The 27559-nt window shown below is 41.7% G+C and overlaps 1 protein-coding gene and 1 long non-coding RNA gene across 10 annotated transcripts in view; both read right to left on the bottom strand.

Annotated features, from left to right (window-relative positions):
- The window catches only part of CDK19 (cyclin dependent kinase 19), a 227426-nt gene that overhangs the window by 147318 nt on the left and 52549 nt on the right, over nucleotides 1-27559 (bottom strand). For 8 of the 9 annotated variants that reach the window (XM_042857691.2, XM_065590242.1, XM_065590243.1 and 5 more), the window contains one exon: nucleotides 22887-22962. The exons of the other annotated variant lie outside the window; for it this stretch is intronic. In XM_042857691.2, coding sequence (XP_042713625.1) covers nucleotides 22887-22962 — 76 coding nt within the window. The remainder of the gene's footprint in view (nucleotides 1-22886; nucleotides 22963-27559) is intronic. 9 annotated transcript variants of the gene reach the window in all.
- LOC135982634 (uncharacterized) lies at nucleotides 6-22877 on the bottom strand. The gene is made up of 2 exons (XR_010600093.1): nucleotides 22578-22877; nucleotides 6-22339 (listed from the first exon to the last, which is right to left on the bottom strand). It is a non-coding gene; the product is annotated as an uncharacterized LOC135982634 (long non-coding RNA).

The following is a 27559-nucleotide window of genomic DNA, read 5'->3' on the forward strand; positions in this document are numbered from 1 at the left end:
TTTCATTTTCAGATATTTTAGAAGAGTAACACAAATTATCAAAGATGTAATACTAATGAGTCAAATGTCAAATCAAAAGGAACTTTCTTAAGGAGACAATCAGAAGAATGCATAATATTGAAGAAAATGCAGTGGCAAAATTTAAGTCTACAAAATCTAAAAAGCATTTTAGTGTGGAAAGGGAGCATTGATGAATTTTATTATTTAAGTTAAAATATTTAAAATCTCAAACAGCGTCAGATAAGGAAGAGTTCTCTCTCCCCCATACCCTTCTTCCTTCTATTCATGGCTTATTAATTTCATCATATAAAATGGTAAAGTAATAAGCAGTTTAATTACTGCCAGCATTATATTTACTAATGAGGGTGATAATTGGCTGCAACTCCATGCTGCACATAAGAACATCTGTTCTTTTCCTTTCATAGGTACTGAAATACATATTCTCTGTTGCCTGGGTAACAAACATCTTTCCCTGAATAAAATCTAACATTTTAAAGGGATACTATCAACTACAGTCACTTCTGTCTGATTTTCTCTCCCCTATTGTTAGTATAATTGAGTGGTTTTCAAACTTTTTACCATCATGTGTCACTTTTATCAAATAAAATAAGCTCAGGCCCCACCTTCACCTGTGCTAAAGATAACATTCATTTTGCCATCTCTTAATTGAACAGAGGTCAATTTCTGGGCTTTGCACCAGGTTAGTTTCCATTGTTGAGTGGTGACATTCTGGACCATGGTGTAATTTGTTTATCTATACCAGTGGTTCCCAAACTGGGGGGTCTCGGGGGGAAAAAAATCCCTAATGGCAGACAGAGCTGTCCCTAGGGATCCCGGGCAGCAGGACTTCCAAGAGCTAAGCAGATCAAAGCAAGCATATCTATCACACTGAGGAGGTTTAAACTTCAATACTCCCTATAAGAGATGGAAAGGGAGGTGGATATTTAAAAATTAAATAGGCAGCTAGTATTAATAGATTCAGTAGCTCATAACCTTTACAGAGATATGTTACATGGCATATGTAGCATACAATATATTCTAGTATACATACATATATTATATATTATATACATATACACACACACACACAAAGCATATTTCCATAAAGCCTTGGGGGGGCACCAATCGTCAGACACTACTCCCACTAGTTCTCATCAAGCTAGCCTGCTAAAAATAGAATGCAGCCATGGCAGTGCAAGGTTCTAGCTGCCCTGAATACCTGTCTATGGTCTGGACAGGACTGTATTTGGGGTGACTAGCCCCTCACACCGCCATGGCTACATTCTATTTTTAGCACACTAGCTCAATCAGAGCTAACATGAGCACATTTCCTTGAGTGAGGAATTACACCCCCAGCTTGAAGTGTATCCAGGTACACTGCAAGATGTCCAGGAGTTGCGCATGATTTTTCCTGGATCACCTCAACTAGATCAACTAGATCTCAGGTGTGTTAGTCAGTTTGTGTAACGAGTCCTGAAATCTCGTGTGTTTATCTGGGGTTGCAGTAGATGATGCAGGGACTACAGCCTCATCCACAGATGATTATAATAGTGAGCCAGGGCAGGATGGTCCTCTGCTTTGTGACTCCTCATCAGAGCCAGGAATGGTCTGCTCTACTGCCAGCTGAGCAGACCAAGCTGGCTATAAAGCTCTCTTGTGAGGTGGAGAAAAGGCTCTAGCTCTGTATTGGGATGTAGACAATGGTCTTCTAGCATGATGCATTCCCCACAGAGCCTAATAAGGCCAAGGATGTTGATAAGCATAAGGGGCAGGTGGCAATAGGGGCGGACCTGGGAGTAGTATCCCTCTGAGCTACATCTAGGATAATAAAACTCACCCTTTAACTCCCGCTTGGACATATGCTGGCCTGAATACCTAGACCCCATGGAATGAGCTGGTGAAAGCTCCATAAAGCCCTCAGCGCCTGAGGAGGAGAATGAACTGTCCTCCTGAGGAGGAGGACCTGTACCAGCAGGCATGCCAGGAGCACCTGGCTGGTAGTGCTGATATACTCTGTACCACTGCCAGAACAGCAGAGGAAGAGGCACCTTCACCACTACTAGTCCTGGGAAGTCCAATAGCAAAGAAACCAGTATAGGATTTTGGTCCCTAATACACTGGTGTCAAAAAGTAGGCAAGTAGATTGTGTTAGTACTGGAGGCCTCAGTGAAATGAGGTCAGTAACCATCAATTTATGTGGTACTGAAGTAGCTTGTCATGAGGCACAGTGACCGGTGCCTGACAATGTCAGAAGGACTCTTTTTGGGACTTGTACTACCTTTTATCTGAGTTTGTGATGATTTATGTCTCCTCAAGAAAGGGCCTGGTGATTGAGACTAGATCTCTTTCCCTCGAGACCCAGTGCTCTTCCCTTCCCAGGAACTTCAGCTCCACATGTAGAGGAGCCAGCAGGATCAGTTTTAGATAATCGTTCAGAAGTTTCTGCCCAGACATCCCAGAGTCTGAAGATGGGTGCACTGACCTCTCCAAAAGTAACATTTTTAAGCAAGATACCCAACTCTGTTTTCACAGAAAAAGACTTACAGATGGCACATCTTTCTTTAATGTGCCCTTCACCTAGACATAGTAAATATCTGATGTGCCCATCACTGAGAGGTATTAAAACCTCACATTGAATTTTTGAAGCCTGGAGATTTGTGTTCAGTTATATAACTGATCCTAGTATGCACTCACAGTCAAAACAAAGATGTTAATTTCCTTATAAAGGGAAGAAAGGAAATGTTATCAAAAAAATCTATACAATACTAAGGACCTAACTACCTACAAGTGCTGACATAAAGAATAAGCTGCACTAATGAGTGAAGAAGTTAGGAAACTGCAAGTTTTTACTCCACTCAGCTACAAGCAGTGAGAAGAAGTTGAAGGGCAGGTGGTGTAATCCCATCCTTTATGCCCTTTTGGAGGCAAAAGGACAGGACAGGCACCAGAAGCAGCCCCAACAGACACTGCTGACCACAACAATCCAACCTGAGTGCACTAGGCACATGCGCACCAAGACGAGTATTTATTATATATATTTATGTATATACACAAACACACCCGGACAAGCATTTTAAGCAGCAGCAGTCAGGACCGTGTGGAGAGAGGAAGGCAAGTTTTAAGGATGAAGACTAATGTTGCTAATAAGTGGTAGAGGCTATAGGGATAGGATTCAACAATGGAAGAGCAGTATTGCTGTTTGGCTGGGTAGATGGCAGAGTTACGCAGCAGAGAATAAACCTACAATGGATGAAGCAAGTGAGGTCATAGGACTTGCAACAGCCATTCAGCAGGATAAGTACAGAAGCGGACAAAGAAAATGTTGGGAATGAGCCAGGACTGTGGGTGGTGAGATTAACTTTATGGTAGAGAGGGCATGGGTGCCAAAAGGTAAAGAGCAGTGCAGAATGAAGGGAACAAACAAAAGAGTCTACTGAAATAAGGAATAGAGCCAGGAAGCACAGTGGGAAACTTCGGGTAGTAAACTCACATCCCATCTGTGAAATACAGTAAGCAGTCCAGCAGACATCACTAGGCATGCCATTTAAAACACTTCACAACTTGGAGTTCTACTGGTTTCTTTTTAAGAGACATTTAAATTCCTTTCACCAATTCAGTTCCCTGGCACGCATCTTCATTAAGTAAGCATGCCATTTATGAGAGTGCCAATTAAGTTGATTTTACTAAATATTAAATCCGGATTATAGAGCTATGGATAAGCACTCAAAATGAAACACAATCAACAGAATACTATCAATTTATAGGATAATACGTATTTCATATAGTTCATTTGTGACTAGACAAGGAAAAATAATCCCATATATCAAAAATCCTTTACAAAATAAGTAGGGCTGTCAAGTGATTAAAAAAATTAATCGCAATTAATCGCACTGTTAAATAATAATAGAATACCATTTATTTAAATTTTATTAGATATATTGATTTCAGTTACAACACAATACAAAGTGTACAGTGCTCACTGTATATTATTTTTTATTACAAATATCTGCATTGTAAAAAACAAAAGAAATAGTATTTTTTGATTCACCTAATACAAGTACTGTAGTACAATCTCTTTATAATGAAAGTTGAACTTACAAATGTAGAATTATGTACAAAAAATTAACTGCATTCAAAAACAAAACAATGTAAAACTTTAGAGCCTATAAAGTCCACTCAGTCCTACTTCAGCCAATCGCTCAGACAAACAAGTTTGGTTACAATTTCCAGGAGATAATGCTACCTGCTTCTTGTTTACAATGTCACCTGAAAGTGAGAACAGGCATTCACATGGCACTGTTGTAGCCGGCATTGCAAGATGTTTACGTGCCAAATGCGCTAAAGATTCATATGTCCCTTCATGCTTTAACCACCATTCCAGAGGACATGCGTCCATGCTGATGATGGTTCTGCTCAATAACAATCCAAAGCAGAGCAGACCGATGCCTGTTCATTTTCATCATCTGAGTCAGATGCCACCAGCAGAAGGTTGATTTTCTTTTTTGGTGGTTAGGGTTCTGTAGTTTCCACATCGGAGTGTTGCTCTTTTAAGACTTCTGAAAGCATGCTCCTCAACTCATCCCTCTCCGATTCTGGACAGCACTTCAGATTCTTAAACCTTGGGTCAAGTGCTGTAGCGTTTTTAGAAATCTCACATTGGTACCTTCTTTGCATTTTGTCAAATTTGCAGTGAAAATTTTTGTTTTTAGAATGTGTGCTGGGTCATCATCTGAGACTGCTATAACATGAAATATATGGCAGAATGCAGGTAAAACAGAACAGGAGACATACAGTTCTCCCCCAAGGAGTTCAATCAAAATTTAATTAATGCATTATTTTTTAACGAGCATCATAAGCATGGAAGCATGTCCTCTGGAATATTGGCCGAAGCATGAAGGAGCATACAAACGTTAGCATATCTAGCATATAAATATTTTGCAACGCCTGTTCTCACTTTCAGGTGACATTGTAAATAAGAAGCAGGCAGCAGTATCTCCCGTAAATGTAAACAAACTTGTTTGTTTTAGTGATTGGTTAACCAGGAAGTAGGACTGAGTGGACTTGTATCTAAAGTTTTATATTGTTTTGTTTTTAAGTGCAGTTGTGTAACAAAACAAAAAAATCTACATTTGTAAGTTACTCTTACACGATAATGAGATTGCACTACAGTACTTGTATGAGGTGAATTGAAAAATACTATTTTATCATTTTTACAGTGCAAATATTTGTAACAAAAAATTATAACATAAAGTGAACACTGTATACTTTGTATTGTGCGTTGTAACAGAAATCAATATATTTGAAAATGTAGAAAAATGTCCAAAAATATTTAATACATTTCAATTGTTATTCTATTGTTTAACAGTGTGATTAATCGTGATTAATATTTTTGAGCTAATCGTGTGAATTAATTGCTATTAAATCGACAGCCCTAAAAATAAGATAACATAACCCCAATTTAATAAGAACTTCTCAAATCAAAGTACAATGAAAATTTTAAACATTTTCTATTTTACCACATGTTTCAAATGTTGCAAGGTCCTGAGCATTCTAACAGACATTTTACCTTCCCTAACATACAAACATAATTCTGTAAAATAAGTTACATTTTCCCCACTCATACACCCCAGCTAAAACAACAAAATATATACTACTGACAATTTCTGCCTATATATTCAGGCCTGATCTAATACCCCCTGAAGTTAATGGAAAAACTAATCCTCCTCTCTATTTATTCAGTGTCATTCCAACTTACTTTATTGGCCAAAATAAGTATTTACTACTTTCTACTCCTTTGTGCAGGGTCAACACACCTATGGAAGATAAAGATTGTATTTTATTCATAATGAACAGAACTAATAATCAAGTTCTGATGATAGAGTCTTTATTATTAGTAGTGTGAGTCAGAACTCATCTTGAAACTAACATTTCAGACTGAGTTTACAGAATAGTAGCTAAAATAAGTGTTTTTAATGGTCAAGTGAGTAAATCTGATCTGCAAGCCGTTTAAACAATATGCTACCCTGTGTCAATTTTATGAAGTCACTTTTCAAAGCAGAACTGCACTATAACAAAAAATTACATTTTCTTTAAAGGATGTTTAAAAAGTTGACAAAAACAAGAATACTCAGAAATAACACTGACATTTCATTAGTTAGTTCATTTCTTGGGCCAGGTCTACACTAGGAGGTTATGTGTAACTTAGCAGCGTTAACTCAAATTAACCCTGCACCCATCCACACAACGAAGCTATTTATTTCGACATAGAGGTCTCTTTAAATCGATTTCTGTACTCCTCCCCGACGAGGGGAGTAGCGCTAAATTAGACATGGTCATGTCGAATTAGGGTAGGTGTGGATGGAATTCGACGCTAATAGCTCCGGGAGCTATCCCACAGTGCACCACTCTGTTGACGCTCTGGACAGCAGTCCGAGCTTGGATGCTCTGACCAGCCATCAGCCACACAGGAAAAGCCCCGGGAAAATTTGAATTCCTTTTCCTGTCTGGCCAGTTTGAATCTCATTTCCTGTTTGGACATTGTGGCGAGCTCAGCAGCACTGGCAACGATGCAGAGCTCTCCAGCAGAGGTGACCATGCAATCGCAGAATAGAAAGAGGGCCCCAGCATGGACTGATCGGGAAGTCTTGGATCTGATCGCTGTGTGGGGCGATGAGTCCGTGCTTTCGGAGCTGCGATCGAAAAAATGGAATGCGAAGATCTACGAGAAGATCTCAAACGCCATGACGGAGAGAGGATACAGCCAGGATGCAACGCAGTGCCGCGTGTAAATCAAGGAGCTGAGACAAGGGTACCAGAAGACCAAAGAGTCAAACGGACGCTCCAGATCCCAGCCCCAGACATGCCATTTTTACGAGGCACTGCATTCCATTCTAGGTGCGGCCGCCACCACTACCCCACCACTGTCCGTGGACTCTGACAATGGGGTATTGTCGACGGCCGCTTCCTCAGAGATGTTCGCGGACGGGGAAGATGAGGAAGGAGATGAGGAGGACGAGTCAGTCGACAGCGCTTTCAACGCTGATTTCCCTGACAGCCAGGATCTCTTCATCACCCTCACAGAGATCCCCTACCAACCCTCCGAAGATGGTAACCCAGACCGTGAATCAGGGGAAGGATCAGTAGGTAAGTGTTTTAAACATTTATTTTGAACAGAATAGGAATGGTATCTTAACAATGGGTTTTTCATGATTAGTTTGCCCTATGCGCTTAACTTTTTAGTCCTTGCCAGTGCAGCTACTGGAAAATTCTGTCAGTATGTCCGGGGATAGAGCAGAAATCCTCCTGGGACATCTCCATGAAGCTCTCCTGGAGGTATTGTGAAAGCCTTTGCATCAGGTTCCTGGGGAGAGCGGCCTTATTGCGTCCTCCATGGTAGGAAACTTTTCCGCGCCAGGCTAGCAGCAAGTACTCCAGGATCATTGCCTCGCAAAGCATGGCGGCATATGGCCCTGGTGTTTCCTGGCATTCACGCAGCATGCGGTCTTTCTCTGTCTCCGAAATCCTCATCAGAGTGATATCACTCATGGTGACCTGCTTTGAATTAGGGGAATGTTAGTATTGGGACTGCTTGCCTGTTCCTTTACATAACTGTAACCGGCAGTTTACAGCCATGCGGTGGAGGCGGGACAGGGACAGCATGCAGGGATCTTTCCCGGGGACAGCTGCGAGGGGGGTGGGACAGGGGCAGAGTTCATGCTGGCCGGATTGCCGGCAGCAGGAACTGGCCAACTCTAGGAGCATTGCTTGGAACGTGAAAGGAGGGCACTGCTATAAATTAAGCTTTAAGCAGCCAAAAGTCTACGGCTTACCATGTCCGCCTGCTAGCCGAATTCCGTTGTCCGGCCCCGCTTGTGTGATCTGTACAGCAAGACCCCAGGCACTCAATGGGAAGGCCGAAAATTTGACCTTGTCCTGAGTGCGCATTTGATAGGTACTGTGCATGGTCTTGTTCACAGAGAAAGACTATATTCATTGTTCGCAAAACTGTATCTTTGTGAGGAATTCACTCCCTTTTTCCCATCCCACAGCTGCGAGTGTCTCCCGAGCTACCCCGGCATCTCCCTCCCGGAGGCTGGCGCAGATCAGGTGACGAAAGAGAAGGACACGGGACGAGATGTTCTCAGAACTTATGGGCTGCTCCCGACCGAGGCGGCACAGCAAACCCAGTGGAGGGAGAACATGTCGCAATACCAGCAATCACACAGCGAACGGGAGGACAGGTGGTGGCAGAAAGACCAGCAGGCGACTCAAACGCTGCTTGGACTAATGAGGGAGCAAACGGACACGCTCCGGCGCCTTGTAGATGTTCTGCAGGACCGGAGGCAGGAGGACAGAGCCCCGCTGCATTCTATCTCTAACCGCCCTCCCCCGCCACAAAGTCCCATCCCCCCCTCACCCAAAGTCCCAAGAAGGAGTGGCGGCAGGGGCCGTGAAAACAGTCACTCCACACCTGCAGATTGCTCAAGTAGCAGAAGGCTCTCATTCCCAAAGATTTAATAAGTCCTTTCCTTCACTCCAAAAGCACCTCACCCAAGCCCCCGTCCCAGTTTCATCCCCTAACTGTGTAGTTGTTAATAAAAAATACGTTTCTGTTAATTACCGTTTCCGTCATGTTCTTTTAGAGGAGAGTGTGTTTGAAGGGGAGGAAGGGGGTTGGTAATTGGAGAGGACAGTCACCTTTACCAGGGTACAGACACGGGGGCAGGTTCAGCAGAAGGTCACACACACACTGCAGTCACTAGGCACCCTGGTCAGTCTGGGAGGTGATTTTCATCACCCCACCCTCCCCCGCCACAAAGTCACATAGCCCCCACACACAAAGTCCCGAAAAAGAGGGGTGGCAAGCTCCGTTGAAACAACCAGTCCACCACTGCAGACCGCTCTAGGAGCAGGAGCCTGTCATTCCTCGAGTTTAGAAGCGTCCTTTCCATCACTACACCCGCTCCCCACCACAGTCTGCGTCCCAGTTTCAACACTTTACCACAAAATCCTTAATAAAGAAAACGGTGTTAATGAACAGAGTTTCATTTATTTTATTTTTAAAGGTGTGTTGGAAGGGGGGGAAGGGGGTTGGTAACTGGAGAGGATAGTCAACATTAACTGGGTAAAGAAACAGGGGCAGGTTCAGCTTCTGTTTAAACAAACTTAATAGTCACAGGTTACCCTGCTCACTCTGGGACCTAGCTTTCAAAGCTTCCCAGATGCACAGCGCGTCCCACTGGGCTCTTCTAATCGCCCGGCTGTCTGGCTGGGCATAATCAGCAGCCAGGCGATGTGCCTCAACCTCCCATCCCGCCATAAACGTCTCCCCCTTGTTCTCACAGAGATTGTGGAGCACACAGCAAGCTGCAATAACAATGCGGATATTGGTTTCGCTGAGATCAGAGCGAGTCAGTAAGCTTCTCCATCTCCCCTTTAGACGTCCAAAAGCACACTCCACCACCATTCTGCACTTGCTCAGCTGGTAGTTGAAGAGTTCTTTTTCAGTGTCCAGGGCGCCTGTATAGGGCTTCATGAGCCAGGGCATTAGCGGGTAGGCTGGGTCCCCGAGGATCACTATAGGCATCTCCACATCCCCAACAGTTATTTTGTGGTCCGGGAAGTAAATACCTTCCTACAGCCGTCTAAACAGACCAGAGTTCCTGAAAACACGAGCATCATGAACCTTGCCCGGCCATCCGACGTTGATGTTGGTAAAAGGTCCCCTATAGTCCACCAGTGCTTGCAGCACCATTGAAAAGTAGCCCTTTCGGTTAACGTACTGGCTGGCCTGATGGTCCGGTCCCAGAATACGGATGTGAGTTCCATCTATAGCCCCACCGCAGTTTGGGAATCCCATCGCGGCGAAGCCATCTATGATCACCTACACGTTTCCCAGGGTCACTACCTTTGAGAGCAGTAGCTCAATGATTGGGTTGGCTACTTGCATCACAGCACCCTCACGGAAGATTTGCCCACTCCAAATTGGTTCGCGACTGACCGGTAGCTGTCTGGCGTTGCAAGCTTCCAGAGGGCTATGGCCACTCGCTTCTGGACAGTCAGGGCTAATCACATCCGGGAGTCCTTGCGCTTCAGGGCAGGGGACAGCAACTCACAAACTTCCAGGAAAGTTCCCTTACGCATCCAAAAGTTTCACAGCCACTGTGACTCATCCCAGACCTGCAGCACTATGCGGTCCCACCAGTCCGTGCTTGTTTCCCGAGCCCAGAATCGCCGTTCCACAGCATCAATGTGACCCATTCCCACCTTGATGTTCACGGCGCGGGGTCCCATGCTTTGTGAGAGGTCTGTGCCCCTCTCAGACTTAATGTCCTCACCACGCTGCCGTAGCCTCCTCGCCCGATTTCTCAGCATCTGCCTCTGAAAAAGGTGCATGATAAGGTGCAAGGTGTTGACAACGGCCATAACTGCAGCGATGATCGCAGTGGGCTCCATGCTTGCAGTGCTGTGGTGTCCGCGCTGTCAATCACCAGAAAAGTGCACGAACTGATTGCCCGCCGGCGCTTTTCCGGAGGGAGGGCGGGAGTGAGGATTGAATGATGACAGTTACCCAAAACCACCCTCGACACATTTTTTGCCCCAGCAGGCATTGGGGGCTCGACCCAGAATTCCAATGGGCAGCGGGGACTGCAGGAACTATGGGATAGGTGCCCATAGCGCACCGCTTCCAATGTCGACGCTTGCCCCATTAGTGTGGACTCACAAAGTCGAATTACTGTCCTTAGTGTGGATACACACATTCGACTTTGTAATATCGGTTCCATAAATTCGCTTTAAGTAAAATCGAACTACTCTCGTAGTGTAGACATACCCTTGGATGCAGGCCTAAACATACTATATTGATTAGCTTGAGGGGGGTGCAGGAGGTGAAGGGGGGGAAGTTGATGTATAAAAATATCTAGTTACATTAGATTTTAAAAGCAATATTATTTTGGTCAGTAATGTCAGCTGCTAAGACACTGAAAAGAGGCAGATCTGTTGAATGAAGAGGTACCATTTTCACATTTTTCTAATAACTTCTCTCTAAAGTAAAAAAAGGATAATGAATACCGTAGCGCGACAAAGCCTCATCGCTGTGGCGCCTCCTGCTGGCTGTCTAGGGAATTAGTTCATTCCAGCCCGGAGCGTTCGCTGCAAGCCGGTGTCTTGCCTTTCGCTGGTCCCCAGTGTCCCTCCCAGACCCCGGTTCCTCTTTTCCTTGGGTTCTTCCCCCTGGCAGTACCCCAACCACTCTGGGTCTCCCCTCCCCGGGGAACCCCCAACCCTCTATCCTCCACCTCGCCTCAGTCTATGGCTACTGCCAGTCACCATCTAGCCCCCACTCACTGGGGCCGACTGCAGTGTACAAGCCATTCATCATTGGCAAAGGGGGGTTTGAACCTGCTGCCTTTGCCTACCCTTGGGCTGCACCTCTGCAACCCCAGTACCCTTCCCTGCCTTTACCAAGGCCTGCAGCCTAGAGCTTTTCCAGCCTGCAGCACCCCAGTTCCTCTGGCCTTTCCCCAGCCCTGCTCTACTCTAGGTACTCTGCTGAGCTCCCAAGCAGCCAGGCCCATCTCTGTCCACATCTAGAGAAAGACTCTCTGAGCTCCGGCCTAACAGCCCCTTTATAGGGCCAGCTGTGTCCTGATTGGGGCGTGGCCCAGCTGCGCCTGCTTCCCCGATCAGCCCAGGCTTACTGGTTCCCCATCACATCCCTCTCGCAGAGCTGTTTTAAGCCCTTCAGGGCGGGAGCGGGGTTACTGCCCCGCTACACATACCCATAAATTATAACTTCTCTTATGCTTTAAAAAGTTATTCTGTAGTCCCTTATGAAAACTGCATTTAAATTGCACAGTTTATACAGGATTAGGCAATGTAATTTGAGTAAATCTCATTTTACCAATGGCATGCAGATCAGAAGGGGCTGTCATGTTGCTAAACAAATAACTTTCCTGCTGTTGATTCATGTTTTATAAAGCCCATGATATGTAGACTATTCTAGCCAATACATGCCTAACATTAATAAAAAAAAATCCCTTAAATTTATAATATATAGTTATTTAACTACCTCCAGCTACTGAAATAGGGAGTGGAGTTTCGAATCTTCCATAAACACAAACATTCTATTTTCACATTCAAAAGAAATTGCTACTGCAAAAGTGTATTTTTCAAGAGATACATGGTAGATTTTGAAGAGCGGGGGACAGTTGTTAATGTCTCACTTTATTTAAACTATGCTCTAAAAAAGCAGATGGAATAGAAGTAGAAAGTTACCTTCCACCTCACAGCAAATATTGCACAGTGCAGATGAAGTCTAAGATCCAGGACAAAAAGGAAGGCTTGGACATGGATGCAAGTCCTCTGTTTTGGTTAAAGATTACTAATTAATAAACAATCATGTAAGTTATAAAATAGAGTTTGTAACTGTGTCTTAAAGATGTGGTACCTATGTAACACTTTATGTCTTCAAAATACTTCAACATTGAAAAATCAATCCTCACTCTTATAAGATGAATTTATTTCACATTTCTAAAATGCAGAAAAATCAGGTGACCACGAGTTATTGGTACAGCCTGGAGAAGAACCCAGAATTTATTAGTTTCATGTTTAGTCCAACAGATCACATGGACTCTAAGACATTGCTTATCCTCAGAACCATTCGGTCCCTCTGGCATGTTGTAGCACATCTTGCGCTCCCACTCCAAGTGGTGTACACGAATGCTACAGTCTTCTTGGATTAGTTTTCAGTAAAGCTAAATTAATGTTATAATCCAAACAATTTCACTTTGTACCATGTTAATGTCCGTATGGACAGAGGTAACTTGAAATGGTTCATCTAGTCCTCCCGCTAGTGTCCCACAGTACATGGACAGCCTTTTGAAGGCACCCAAAATCTGCTGTTTCTGGGAGCTTTGCCAGGAACCAATATATTGACACAGGGCGTTGCAACTGAAATGGTTTTGAATCCTAGTCTTAATACTGACTCAAAGGCAAAACTGCAACAATTCAGAACACTCATCACCATCACTAGTGCAGACACAACAAACCATTTGTGACTGAACTAGAGCAATACAACTAGTTCAAAAAGGAATAGCTCACTTCTCTATCCTGAAAAAACCACTGATGTAAAAACTTAAATATTTATATTCAGTTTATTTTCCCCTACAAAGAAATTCAGTGAAATTTAGAACTAAGGGCACTATATCTAGTTACATTATACAGAGCAAATTAAAAATAAACCTTGAACCAAGTTCATGGCATTTATAAAGTGCTACAAAATAAGAGTTTTGATTATATAGTAGTTCTTAAGATTGTTACAATTCAGACTGACTGGAAAGTTACAATATGGAGACTGGTTTCAGTGGTAGCTGTGTTAGTCTGTATCAGCAAAAACCACAACAACCAAGGAGTCTTTGTGGCACCTTAGAGACTAACAAATTTATTTGGGCATAAGCTTTCATGGGCTAGAACCCACTTCATTAGATGTATGAAGTAAAAGATACAGGAGCATGTATAAATACATGAAAGGATGTGGGGTGCTTTACCAAGTGTTAAGTCAATCTAACGAGATAAATCAATTAACAGCAGGACACCGAGGGTGGAGAAATAACTTTTGAAGTGATAAGAGAGTGGCCCATTACAGACAGTTGACAAGAAGTATGAGTAACAGTAGGGAGTATTAGTAATGGGGAAATTAAGTTTAGGTTTGTAATGACCCAGCCATGCCCAGTCTTTATTCAGCCTAATCTGATGGTATCTAGTTTGCAAATTAATTCCAGTTCTGCAGCTTCACTTTAGAGTTTGTTTTTGAAGTTTTTTTATTGAAGAATTGCCACTTTGAGGTCAGTTATTGAGTGACCAGAGAGACTGAAGTGTTCTCCTACTGATTTTTGAATGGAGACTGTGCTTGAGGGGAGGTGTTGGAGAAAGAGGAGTCAGTTTCCAAGGGCATAGCTCAAGTCACTGATCCATGCATTAGTGAAACAAGACTAGTGAGTTTTGACTCTCTGGGCTCCACTATCACACATGGGCTCTGATGGCTACATAAAGTTAAAGTAATTTAGAAACCTTGGTATACATGATATAAAAATATTACCAGAATCCCTTAATAGAATTAAAGTCCTCTAATTCACTTACTTGTAACACAACTTGTTCTGTATGTAATATACAGTAAAAAAAATGTTGATATTTATCTTAAAACTGTTTAACCTTTTGATTTACCTAAGTGATGGTTGTAATGTGTTAAATTTTGATCAAATGCTGTAAACATTAGGTATAACCAAAGTGGCAATACTCATGGTAAAAAAAAAAGGTATTAACAAAAGTACAGTAAATTTGACAGTGTACATTATTTAGTCCTAACATATAATACAACAGTTGATCTCTTATGTAAAGATGGATTTAAAACCTAGCTTTCAAGATTTATTTTAATAAGCTTAGTCAAACTTGTTGGCTGCTTCTCACATTCTTTGGAGAAAATTGTATTAGCAAACAGCTTGTCCACAGGCTCTGTTTAATGGGATAAATTATATTTGTTATTCCAATTGTTGGTAGAAAAGAAAACTAAGTAAAAGATGAAAAGCCAATTTTGCACAAATATTTCATAAACTTTCTAGAATTTTTTTTTTACTACTGCATGTTATTCACTGATTTTCCATTCTCATTATAACAAGAACATAGAAGTCAAAATAATGAAGATAACAAAAGAAAATGCTGGGTATCCAAGCCATGATTTCAAGTACTTTAAATGACGAATATCTAAGAAAGGTATCTTCAAGATTCAGAGAAAAATTAAGCTTCCTTGAAAAGATATGTTAATGCTCAAGTCATATCAAGGAATTGTTACAAGATTAAGCTTAATTATATACATTAAGACCGGGGTCTTTCATTGCCTGATCATGCAACAATGGACACTGTAGATCTTACTACTGTATTTTACAAATACAAAATGTTTTGTACCCAGTATTACAAAGATACTGTAAAAGTACTCCTACATAAGCTATTAAACTGATAAATAAGAATCTTAGTAGACAATTTTAAATCTACATAAGTGTGCACTAGTAGTTATGTTGTAGCTCATGGATCTCTTCAGAAGCAGATTTCCAAATTACACAAGTACAGTGCAGGTTTTAGTGTATGCAACAATGCATCTCAACAAAAACCACAGACTTACTACTCCTTTCAACAAGTACAACATTGGAGTAATTTTCAATGAAGAGAGTGTGTCAGTCACAAACAGTTTCTGGGTCTGAGGAACAAGTGCTGACTCCCAAACCACAAGCCAATGGCCTGCTCTCTTCCTTTCACTAAATAAAAAGGTTAAAGATAAGTGGCGGACAGTGTGTATGGGGGGAGAGATCTTGCCATTTCCTCATGCTCCAATATTACGCTGTGTATTTAGACTACGATGGTGCTATTCTGATGCTATCAAGTCTTACATGTCATGGCCAGAAACTGATTCAGTAAATTTTCTCCAAGCCCAGAAGGAACTCACATACCCAATTATTTTGGAGGTAGCAACTGAAAGAGAATGATACAGGAAATACTTACCTCTTTATTTCTTTTCTCGGAAGCAGCTTTTCCATCAATCCAACCCTGTAGGTTCATGGTCCTTTCGCTATAGGGAACAGAGGCAGTCGTTCATGGGCAGGCTACTTGAAATGACCAGCCCTACAGGACCTTCCCACAAGAATGACAGTTTGAAATATTCAAATTTCCATGTAATGCCAACCGTCTGTAGCCATTTACTAGTTTCAATTAACAGGGTTGTTATGGATTATGGTCATGCTGCTTCAGGGAAAAGAAACAAGCAAGGTTTTTTTGTTTGTTTTTCAGTGTATGTCCCATCAGTCACTCTAGGGAAGTGACTAAGATTAAGTAAAAAGCAACAGAGTCCTGTGGCAGATCTGTTAGTCTTAAAGGTGCCACAGGACTCTCTGTTGCTTTTTACAGATCCAGACTAACACGGCTACTCCTCTGATACTTAAGATTAAGTAGAGGAAGAGAAGAAATAAAATAAAAAAAGTTGAACAAAAATCCTGCCACCTCCCAAAGCAGTTCTTAAGTTGAGACTTTAGCAAGGTGACCTCTCTGTTTCTAAAACATAGATGATGATGATGATTTTATAAATCCAGTTTATAATCCCTTGTGTAGCTCAATACTTGGCCAAACTGTAGTTCTTCAATATCCCATCTGTTTATGGCAAGGTTCTTTCATATTGTTACCCAGTGGAGTGACCCTTATTCCCCATGGTAGCTGAATCCCTTTTCTTCTGGAGGCTTCCAATACAGCTTTAACTATCTTCTAACTGATGCTTCTGAGTTCCTACTGCTACATCTAGGGTGAAAAGAAACTAAAAGAGATGATCATTTTTTCAAGTCCGTGTTTTCTGAAAATATACTTTAGTTATTCTAATGTCTCAGTACTGGAGTAAAGAGCATTTTTTCCTTGAAATCTGTGGAAAATGGTATTTGTTCCATGAGTGAAGTCAGAAGAAATTCATACCAGTATTTTATTTTTATGAACACCATTTTCAGGAATTTTCTTACCAATGTTGCTAAAGGTAGAAAAATGCCACTTTGATGCATAAGAACTCTATATCCTAGTAAAGACATGAAAAAAGTTGGTAAAGTACAGGTAGGAGGTACTGAGGAACAATCGAATTTTAAAAAGTCCTATTTAAATATAACACATGAAGGCAAGCAACCAAATATTGACAAGTAGCACAAGTGCTTATGTACAAAACACTCAAAGTCTAAATATGCAGTGTTGTTGGAGCACTCCAGGAAGACAAGGCCATTGCAGAGAAGCTAACTGAATTCTATGCATCAGTCTTCACTCCAGAAGATATGGAGGCGATCCCCACACCCAAGCCATTCTTTTTAGGTAACAAATCTGGGGAACTGTCCCAGAATGATATGCCAATAGAAGTGGTATTGGAACAAATTGATAAATTAAACAGTAATAAGTCACCAGAATCTGATGGTATTCACCCTAGAGTTTTGAAAGTGCAGAACTACTAACTGTTGTAACATAGTGCTTAAATCAGCCTATATACCAAAAGATTGGCGGATAGCTAATGTAATGCTGATTTTTTTAAATGTTCCAGAGGTGATACTGGCAATTACAGGCCAGTAATCTTAACTTCAGTACCAGGCAAATTGGTTGAAACTACAGTAAACAACAAAATTATGAGACACATAGATGAACATGATATGGAGATATACCTATCTCATAGAACTGGAAGGGACCCTGAAAGGTCATCGAGTCCAGCCCCCTGCCTTCACTAGCAGGACCAAGTACTGATTTTGCCCCAGATCCCTAAGTGGCCCACTCAAGGATTGAACTTACAACCCTGGATTTAGCAGGCCAATGCTCAAACCACTGAGCTATATTGGGGAAGAGTCAAACATGGCTTTTGCAAAGGAAAATCATGCCTCACCAATCTATTAGAACTCTTTGAGGGAGTCAACAAGCATGTGCACAAAGGTGACCTAGTGGATATAATGTTCTTGGACTTTCAGAAAGCCTTCGACAAGGTTCCCTCATCAACGGTTCTAAAGCAAAGTAAGGAGACACAGGATAAGAGGGAAGGTTCACTCATAGATCAGTAATTGGTTAAAAGACAGGAAATGAAGGGTAGGAATTGTCAGTTTTCACACTGAAGAGAGATAAACAGAGGGATCCCCCCACGGATCTCTACAGGGACATGAGCTGTTCAACATACTCATAAATGATCTGAAAAATGGGTGAACAGAGAGGTGGCAAAATTTACAAACTATACAAAATTACTCAGTTAAGTCCAAAGCTGACTGTGAAGCGTTACAAAGGGATCTCACAAAACTGGGTAACTGGGTGACAAATTGACAGATGAAATTCAATATTGGTAAGTGCGAAGTAATGCACATTGGAAAAAATAATCCCAACTATACTTACAAAATGATGGGGTCTAAATCAGCTGTTACCACTCAGGAAAGATCTTGGAATCATCATGAATAGTTCTCTGCAAAAATCTACTCAATATGCAGCAGCAGTCAAAAAAAGCTAACAGAAGGTCAAGAACCATTAGGAAAGGGACAGATAAAACAAAAAATATTATAATGCCACTATATAAACCCATGGTATGCCCACACCTTGAATACTCCATGCAGTTCTGTTCACCTTATCTTAAAAAAAATGCATTATAATTGGAAAAGGTGCAGAGAAGGGAAATGAAAATGATTACGGTATGGAACAGCTTCCATAAGGAGAGATTAAAAAGACAGACTGTTCCTCTTAGAAAAAAGACTATTAAGAGGGGATATGATAGAGGTCTCTAAAATTATTAACAGTATGAAGAAAGTGAATAGGGAAGTGTTATTTACCCCTTGACATAACACAAGAACTGGAGGTTACCTGATAAAAATAATAGGCAGCAGGTTTAAAGCAAACATAAGGAAGCACTTTTTCGCACAATGCACAGTCTACCTGCAGAACTCATCAACAAGGGATGTTGTAAAGGCCACACACACACAAAAACTGGGTTCAAGAAAGAATTAGATAATTTCATGGAGGATAGGTCCATCAATGGTTATTAGCCAAGATGGTCACGGATGCAATCCCACGCTCTGGGTGTGTCTAAACCTCTGACTGCTAGAAGCTAGGACTGGATGGCAGGGGATGGATCACTCGAAATTGCAATGTTCTGTTCATTCCCTCTGAAGCATCTGGCACTGGCTGCTGTGAGATACAGGATACTGGGCTAGAGGACCATTGGTCTGACCCAGTATGGCTGTTCTTATGATTGCCAACAGAATCTAAATTACAACATGAATACAACAAGTTTGAATGAAATATGAATTCCTGCTTCAGCTGATGTTGTCCAAAAGTTGAAAGATGGGATACAATCACCACCACTGACTCTAGGAACCATTACCTATTTGATACAATCAGTTATATGAGCCCTTTCCTTTCTATGGACAGGGAACATAAACCGAGGTAAAGGAAGAAAGGCAAAGCACAAAAATGATTTGCCAAGTCCTAACAAAAGACTGATAAACTGATCCGTAATCTCTCTGGAAAAAGATAGCGGTCTTTGCATTTCTCCTTGACAGAAAAAGTCAGTCTCTAGGTCACAAAGCTATATCTGATATCCTCCCATCTTGTGCAATGTCTTCTATGTATAATGGTTTTGAACCTGTGGACAGCTGAATGACCTCCTAATACAGTGATAAATTTCTGGAACCTCAGGTTTTGCTCAGGTATAACATGGTTAAACATCAGAAACAGGATGGGTTGTCAGCTATCCTGAACACTCAGTCAATCAGGTTGTTTGCACCACATGTGCCTTTCCTATATGCAACCTCATTCAATGGAGCCACATATACACTATGAAGATGAGCCCCAGTTTTGGAGACTGGCATCCATCCTGATCATTCCTCTGAAATTTGTATTATGGATGCCAAAAGAACTATCCACACACTAGTCTTAATATGGCCTCCTTCGTCTGAATCCTTTAGACTCACCTGTGTAATGTTGAGCTTTTCAAGAGAAATGTGTAGTCTTCCCACTTGCAATGCAAATATCAGAAAGGAAGTTTCTGAGTTCTTGTACTATAAACTGGTTTTAAATCTGAGGGCTAACTTCCTCTTCTTACATAGACACTCACTCTCTCTGAATCTGCTCTCTCCATTGCCATATATAGAGACGTCTCTACCAATCCAGTCTCTCTGCTGTAGGACTTCATAGGTTTGTATAAGCAAACCCTGTACTGCAGGTTTTGAGATACATTTTTGGCCAAGCTTGTGAGGCCTTACGTTCAATATCATGGAATCTCTCTGTCTGTCACACAGTAGCTTTTGAACACTGTGTCCAATCAATTCCAAAAATTTCAGGGAATATTCTAGACATCAGTAGTCGGAAGTCTATTGATTTGGAGGAGAATAACAATATTGAAAAAGGGAAAACAAGACACACTCAGCCACAGTCTCCTGTTGATGGCAACCCATTAATACCATCCCTCAGAAAAATATCCCCTTCACCCTTCCAGTAGAATTTAACATGTTCACACCCTGATCTCTGAATGATCAAAAGAGAAATAATTGCTCTCCCTGCTTGGAGCTTTAGGGTGGATGCGCAGCCCCCCTGGGCAGACAGAGGGAGAGGATAGAGAAGGAGGCTACTTTCATTCCTTCCTCATACTTTGCCTCCTCAAAGCCTGCTCCATTTGGGCAAGGGAAGGCATCAGCCACCCACGCCGCCATTCAATAAGGGAGGAAGAAAAGGTTAGGTATCCTTTGGAGGGATGCAGGAAGACAGACACAGAGCCCCTAGTATGGTGGGGCAAATGGCGGACAGGGAAGACAATCCCTAGTATGGTGGGGAGAATGGGCAACCCTGGTGGGTGGGGGGATCGGCAAGGAAGGGGGAAAAAAGCCCCTGGTATGGTGAGGAGAATGGGTCACCCGCTGTAGTGGGAGAAGGGAATCAGGGGGCACACAGGAAATCTGCAAGGGGAGACTGGGGAGTTACAGAGAGTCCCTGAAATAGAGGAGATGGGAGAGTGTCACATAAGGAGCTTGTGGGGTGGAATGCATGAATACAAGGAGCCCCTGGTGTGTGCACTGAGCTTGACCCACAGAAGTTATAAAGTGTGCCCCATAGTGCCCCCTTTAGTCTATCTTATTTGATAAAAGGAAGAGTACGTTTTTCTGTTTCGACTACCTGGGCCATCATCTTCCCTAAGGTTACTCAGTGTTTGCCAACCTTAAATTTTACTGAGGCCAGCAGTAGTTTGCCATGCCATCTCAGCCACAGGAGTTTTACTGTGGAATTTGTGAGAAATGTTCTGGAGATGAATAAGTCATCCGCTGAGGCAGCCAAAATAAAACAAGCAAAAGCCACACTTTTATTTACTGTAGAATTAAAAGCCTTATGTAATAGTTGTGTCATTTTTCTAGGTTGTCTTGAGCTCTTGAACCAAACTAGAACAGTTCAAAAAAAGAAAAAGCAAGACTATGATGCTGACATATTTCCATGTCAGCATACAGATGTTATTAAATAGACACTAGTATGGCCATATGGTCTCATAGAGAAGGAAAAATTACATGGGAGAACTGAACCCTCCCCCACAAAATATTAATACAATTTAAAACTAAGGGAGTAAAAATGCAGAGATGATAAAAGTCTCACTGCTGTCAGAAGATTGACTGTATGCTAACTGAACACATTCTAGCACTGATATTAGAAAACAGTTGTTATTCCCTCAAAGACAGAAATTCCAGCAGGCAGGTCATAGAGGTAGATTCTTTTAATTGTAATTGGATAACCCTGCAACTACACCTCTATCCCGATAAAACGCAACCCGATATAACACTAATTCGGATATAATGCGGTAAAGCAGTGCTCCGGGGGGGGATCGGGGCTGCGCACACCAGTGGATCAAAGCAAGTTCAATATAACGCGGTAAGATTTTTTGGCTCCTGAGGACAGCGTTATATCGAGGTAGAGGTGTACCTATAATCTCCACAGTGAACTACCTTAATTTAATAGTGACAGGCACTTTAAAGAACAGAACTTTTAGCTGCTAAGCCTCTTTAGATTACACAAAAAATTACCATGTATATTATGCTAAACAGAAGTCAGTGGCCTCTTCAATTCCTGACCACCATGAGCTTCTATTGTCATGTGACACTGTGTGAGTCTGAACAGCTTATTTTTGTGTTAGGGTACTAGAGTATAAAAAGCCAGAGGCATACATCTTATATTTGTAAGCACTGACCATGATGTCAGCATTCAAATATATTAGATCAAGCAAGTGCATCTCTTTTACAATGATGCAGCAGGCATTGCATTACAAAATTTTATTCCCCTAACAAGTACTTTAACCCTAATGCACAGTTATTTTCAGTCTCAAAAAACATCAAATGGCCAAATTCTGCCTTCAGATACAGACATGCAATTCCTATGATTATTACGAGTCCTACTGACATCACTAGGAGATGCATACACTTACAATGAAAGAAAGCATTAAAGCAAAATGGAAAAGTAGTCTTAAGACAACTTTCTGTACGAAGGAGACCACAGAGTGTAACAAGACTCCAGTGCATTTTCAGACATAAAACAAGAGTAGGTTACCATTACACTGACATAGAACACATTAGTGACCTTTTCATAATGGCAATTAGAGTCTCTTTTGGAACCTTAAATATTTTTTAAATTTAATTGATATAGTTTTTAAAACAATACTTTTGTTTTTTAACCCTGGCAAATAAAGTAAGACAGACAAAATTATCCTGAAAAAATATATATTATATCCTTGCCACAGATCATAGAATAGAATATCAGGGTTGGAAGGGACCTCAGGAGGTCATCTAGTCCAATCCCCTGCTCAAAGCAGGACCTAATCCCCAACTTTGTCAAGCCTGATCTTAGAATCATAGAACCATAGAATCATAGAACATCAGGGTTGGAAGGGACCTCAAGAGGTCATCTAGTCCAACCCCCTGCTCAAAGCAGGACCTAATCCCCAACTTTGTCAAGCCTGATCTTAGAATCATAGAACCATAGAATCATAGAACATCAGGGTTGGAAGGGACCTCAGAAGGTCATCTAGTCCAATCCCCTGCTCAAAGCAGGACCAATTCCCAACTAAATCATCCCAGCCAGGGCTTTGTCAAGCCGGGCCTTAAAAACCTAAAAAGATCTGACATTTACAAGTTGTTTTTAATATATTTACAAAACATTAATTTTAGTAGAAGCGTATATTGGAACCTTCAAATTTTCATACCTAAAGTGAAAAGTTTCTACTTTAAGCCTTTGGTTGTATTGTTCACAGAGCAAGACATACATTATCCATTGCATAACAAAGTATAAGAAAATATTTTCTTTTGTTTATGTCCACTTACTGCAATCTCTCTACAGGCCGACATCGATATCCCTGTACCTTCAATTTGCTTCAGTGCATACTCCTTTTCATCTTTTCTGTGCACAAAAACAAAAAAAGAGGAATATTTTATAGATTGCATTTATATTCACTTAAACTGATAAAATGCAAGTATATTACACTGATTTCTGTCTTCTTAAACTAGATCAAGACACTGAAACACTACAGCAGAATGAGGATCAAAAGGAATCAAACCATCTTTAACCACTGTCACAATCATCAAAACTAAAACACTGAAAATTGTAATAAGAAAAAGCTGTCAATCTGTAAATATCTACATCTCTTGAAACCATAAAACATTTGCAAGGATCCCTATAAAGAAACTCCATGGGAACTTTTTCCAGACCTTAACAGACTATCAAACATAAAAATATATACACACACAAGGTATCTGCAACATTCTCTCAGGAAGATCTAGCAAACATGCAAATGGCTCAAATCCAAATAAAATTGTAATAGGCTTTACAGTTAGAACTAGGCTTTTATGTTTTGAAAATTTAATATATCACTGAAAGAATATCAAACTCACAATGCGGGTTTTTAAGATACAATTTTCCTTATTATATTGCAACAGATCTAGCAAAGTCTTTGCTGGGTCCTCATCACTGACAGTTTCAAACTTCATGTGCCCTGTTCAGTTCAGTGCACCCTGCAGGGCAAAGTCCTAGAATCTGAGATGTTCCCACTAAATAGGCTATCATGCATTTGAACAACCACAATAGAGTATACTTAATCAAAGGGTTGGCTAGTAAGAAGTAGGGAAAACCCAGAAGGTCAATGTTAAAGATAAAGCAGACCCACTCATGCTTCAACTTAACCTCTTTATTGTCTGTAGTTAAGGTTACAATTAGCTTCCATAATAATGCTTGTTTTTGCAATCCTATACCTTTGCATACAAAATTTGTTTGGCTTGAAAGTTGTCAGATTTATTCTTAAGAAAAAGGAGAATTTGAAAAGTTACACTGATTGGAAATTGAGTTTTGTCTAATTTTGTCTAACCCTAACTCAAAAGTGGATTATTACTCCTCCTTTAAACTAACCCTCTTGTTACGTTAGGTTTCAAAATACATTGTAACAAAGCCAAAGTTCTTGATTTTTGTGGTGGGCAATTCAGGGGCAATCCTGCTCTATTTATTTCAACAAGAGAGTTTGGTTTTCGTTGGTCGTTTTTTTGTTTTGTTTTGTTTTTTTGCCATTGCCTTCAGCAGAAGTAAGGTTAAGCATCTTAATATGCATATGCCCTCTATTAGCAGCTTAGAAATAACAAAGGTCCTTCTGTAAACGAAAGCTAACACTTTCCTTTAGTTTAAGCAGTAAAGGCTCGGTCCAATAGTTTTTGCAACTATTGGATTGGGGTTCTAATTGAGTTTACTATGGAGACATAGCAGCCTCTTCATATGGAGACCTGTAATTATGGTTCCATATCTAAGGGAGATAAAAGAAAATCAGTCTTATAACTACAAAAAACCTTCATGCTTTCTGAAGTTTATAGCTGACTCACCAAGAACTAGAATATATTTTGAAATATACGTACTTTGAAATTACTTCAGATTTTTTTTTTTTGGCAAAGTGTAAGTTTATGTCCCTTAAATCAAATGAAAGATTACAAAGTTTGAAAACACAAGTAAATTTTGACTTGGGACTTGTGTAAGAGGCAGTTTTCAAGGGCAGGAATTAAAAATGTTTAAAAAATTGCCATTATTGAAAACAAGACCTGATTTTCTGTCAGTAAAACTGATTGCAAAAAGAGAGAAGAACACAAGAACATAAGAACGGCCATACTGGGTCAGACCAAAGGTCCATCTAGCCCAGTATCCGGTCATAGAAATATAGAATCATAGAATATCAGGGTTGGAAGGGACCTCAGGAGGTCATATAGTCCAACCCCCTGCTCAAAGCAGGACCAATTCCCAACTAAATCATCCCAGCCAGGGCTTTGTCAAGCCTGACCTTAAAAACCTCCAAGAAAGGAGATTCCACCACCTCCCTAGGTAACCCATTCAAGTGCTTCACCACCCTCCTAGTGAAAAAGCTTTTCCTAATATCCAACCTAAACCTCCCCCACTGCAACTTGAGACCATTACTCCTTGTTCTGTCATCAGGTACCACTGAGAACAGTATAGATCCATCCTATTTGGAAACACCTTTCAGGTAGTGGAAAGCAGCTATCAACTCCCCCCCTCATTCTTCTCTTCTGCAAACTAAACAATCTCAGTTCCCTCAGCCTCTCCTCTTAAGTCATATGCTCCAGCCCCCTAATCATTTTTGTTGCCCACCGCTGGACTCTTTACAATTTTTCCACATCCTTCTTGTAGTGTGGGGCCCAAAACTGGACACACTACTCCAGATGAGGCCTCACCAATGTCGAATAGAGGGGAACAATCACGTCCCTCGATCTGCTGGCAATGCCCCTACTTATACAGCCCACAATGCTGTTAGCCTACTTGGCAACAAGAGCACACTGTTGACTCATATCCAGCTTCTCGTCCACTGTAACCCTAGGTCCTTTTCTGCAGAACTGCTTCTTAGCCATTCGGTCCCTAGTCTGTAACAGTGCATGGGATTCTTCCATCCTAAGTGCAGGACTCTGCACTTGTCCTTGTTGAACCTCATCAGGTTTCTTTTGGCCCAATCCTCTAATTTGTCTAGGCCCCTCTGTATCCTATCCCTACCCTCCAGCGTATCTACCACTCCTCCCAGTTTAGTTTAATCTGCAAACTTGCTGAGAGTGCAGTCCACGCTATCCTTCAAGATACTGAACAAAACCGGCTCCGGGACCAACCCCTGGGGCACTCCACTTGAAACCAGCTGCCAACTAGACATGGAGCTGTTGATCACTACCCGTTGAGCCCGACGATCTAGCCAGCTTTCTATCCACCTTATAGTCCATTCATCCAGCCCATAATTCTTTAACTTGCTGGCAAGAATACTGTAGGAGACCATATCAAAAGCTTTGCTAAAGTTAAGAAATAACACATCCACTGCTTTCCTCTCATCCACAGAATCAGTTATCTTCTCATAGAAGGCAATCAGGATGGTCAGGCATGACTTGCCCTTGGTGAATCCATGCTGACTGTTCCTGATCACTTTCCTCTCCTCGAAGTGCTTCAGAATGGATTCCTTGAAGACCTGCTCCATGATTTTTCCAGGGACTGAGGTGAGGCTGACTGGCCTGTAGTTCCCTGGATCCTCCTTCTTCCCTTTTTTTAAAGATGGGCACTACATTAGCCTTTTCCAGTCATCCGGGACCTCCCCCGATCGCCATGAGTTTTCAAAGATAATGGCCAATGGCTCTGCAATCACATCTGCCAACTCCTTTAGCACCCTTGGATGCAGCGCATCCGGCCCCATGGATTTGTGCTCATCCAGTTTTTCTAAATAGTCCCAAACCACTTCTTTCTCCACAGAGGGCTGGTCACCTTCTCCCCATACTGTGCTGCCCAGTGCAGAAGTCTGGGAGCTGACCTTGTTTGTGAAGACAGAGGCAAAAAAATCTTTGAGTACATTAGCTTTTTTCCACATCCTCTTTACTAGGTTGTCTCCCTCATTCAGTAAGAGGCCCACACTTTCCTTGACTTTCTTCTTGTTGCTGACATACCTGAAGAAACCCTTCTTGTTACTCTTAACATCTCTTGCTAGCTGCAACTCCAAGTGTGATTTGGCCTTCCTGATTTCACTCCTGCATGCCTGAGCAATATTTTTATACTCCTCCCTGGTCATTTGTCCAATCTTCCACTTCTTGTAAGCTTCTTTTTTGCGTTTAAGGTCAGCAAGGATTTCACTGTTAAGCCAAGCGGGTCACCTGCCATATTTACTGTTCTTTCTACACATTGGAATGTTTTTTTCCTGCAACCTCAATAACGATTCTTTAAAATACAGCCAGCTCTCCTGGACTCCTTTCCCCCTCATGTTATTCTCCCAGGTAGGGTGACCAGATGTCCCGATTTTATAGGAACAGTCCCAATTTTTGGGTCTTTTTCTTATATAGGCTGCTATTACCCCCCACCCCCGTCCCAATTTTTCACATTTGCTGTCTGGTTACCCTACTCCCAGGGGATCCTGCCCATCAGTTCCCTGAGGGTCTTCCGACAGTGGCCAGTGCCAGGTGTCCCAGAGGGAATGAACAGAACAGGTAATCATCAAGTGAGCCATCCCCTGTCGCCCATTCCCAGCTTCTGGTAAACGGAGGGTAGGGACACCATCCCTGCCCATCCTGGCTAATAGCCATTAATGGACCTATCCTCTGTGAACTTACCTAGTTCTTTTTTTAACCCGATTATAGTCTTTGATTTCACAACATCCTCTGGCAAGGAGCTCCACAGGTTGACCGTGCATTGTGTGAAAAAAAAAAAACTTCCTTATTTAGTTTCTCCACACCAGTCATGATTTTATAGACCTCTATCATATCCCCCTCCCCTCAGTCGTCTCTTTTGCAAGCTGAAAAGTCCCCGTTTTATTAATCTCTCCTCATATGGCAGCCGTTCCATAGCCCTAATAGTAGCTGGCAACAAAAATTGAGACTATTTCAGAACTGGACAGGGCTACTTTTAAGAAGAGTGAAAAGAAATTTTAGAATCTACTGAAGTAACTGACTCCATCTGTGTGTCCCCCGCTTACCCAAAAAAATCAAACAAA

This window comes from Chrysemys picta, chromosome 3 (assembly GCF_011386835.1).
Source record: "Chrysemys picta bellii isolate R12L10 chromosome 3, ASM1138683v2, whole genome shotgun sequence".
NCBI classification, from domain to species: Eukaryota; Metazoa; Chordata; order Testudines; family Emydidae; genus Chrysemys; species Chrysemys picta.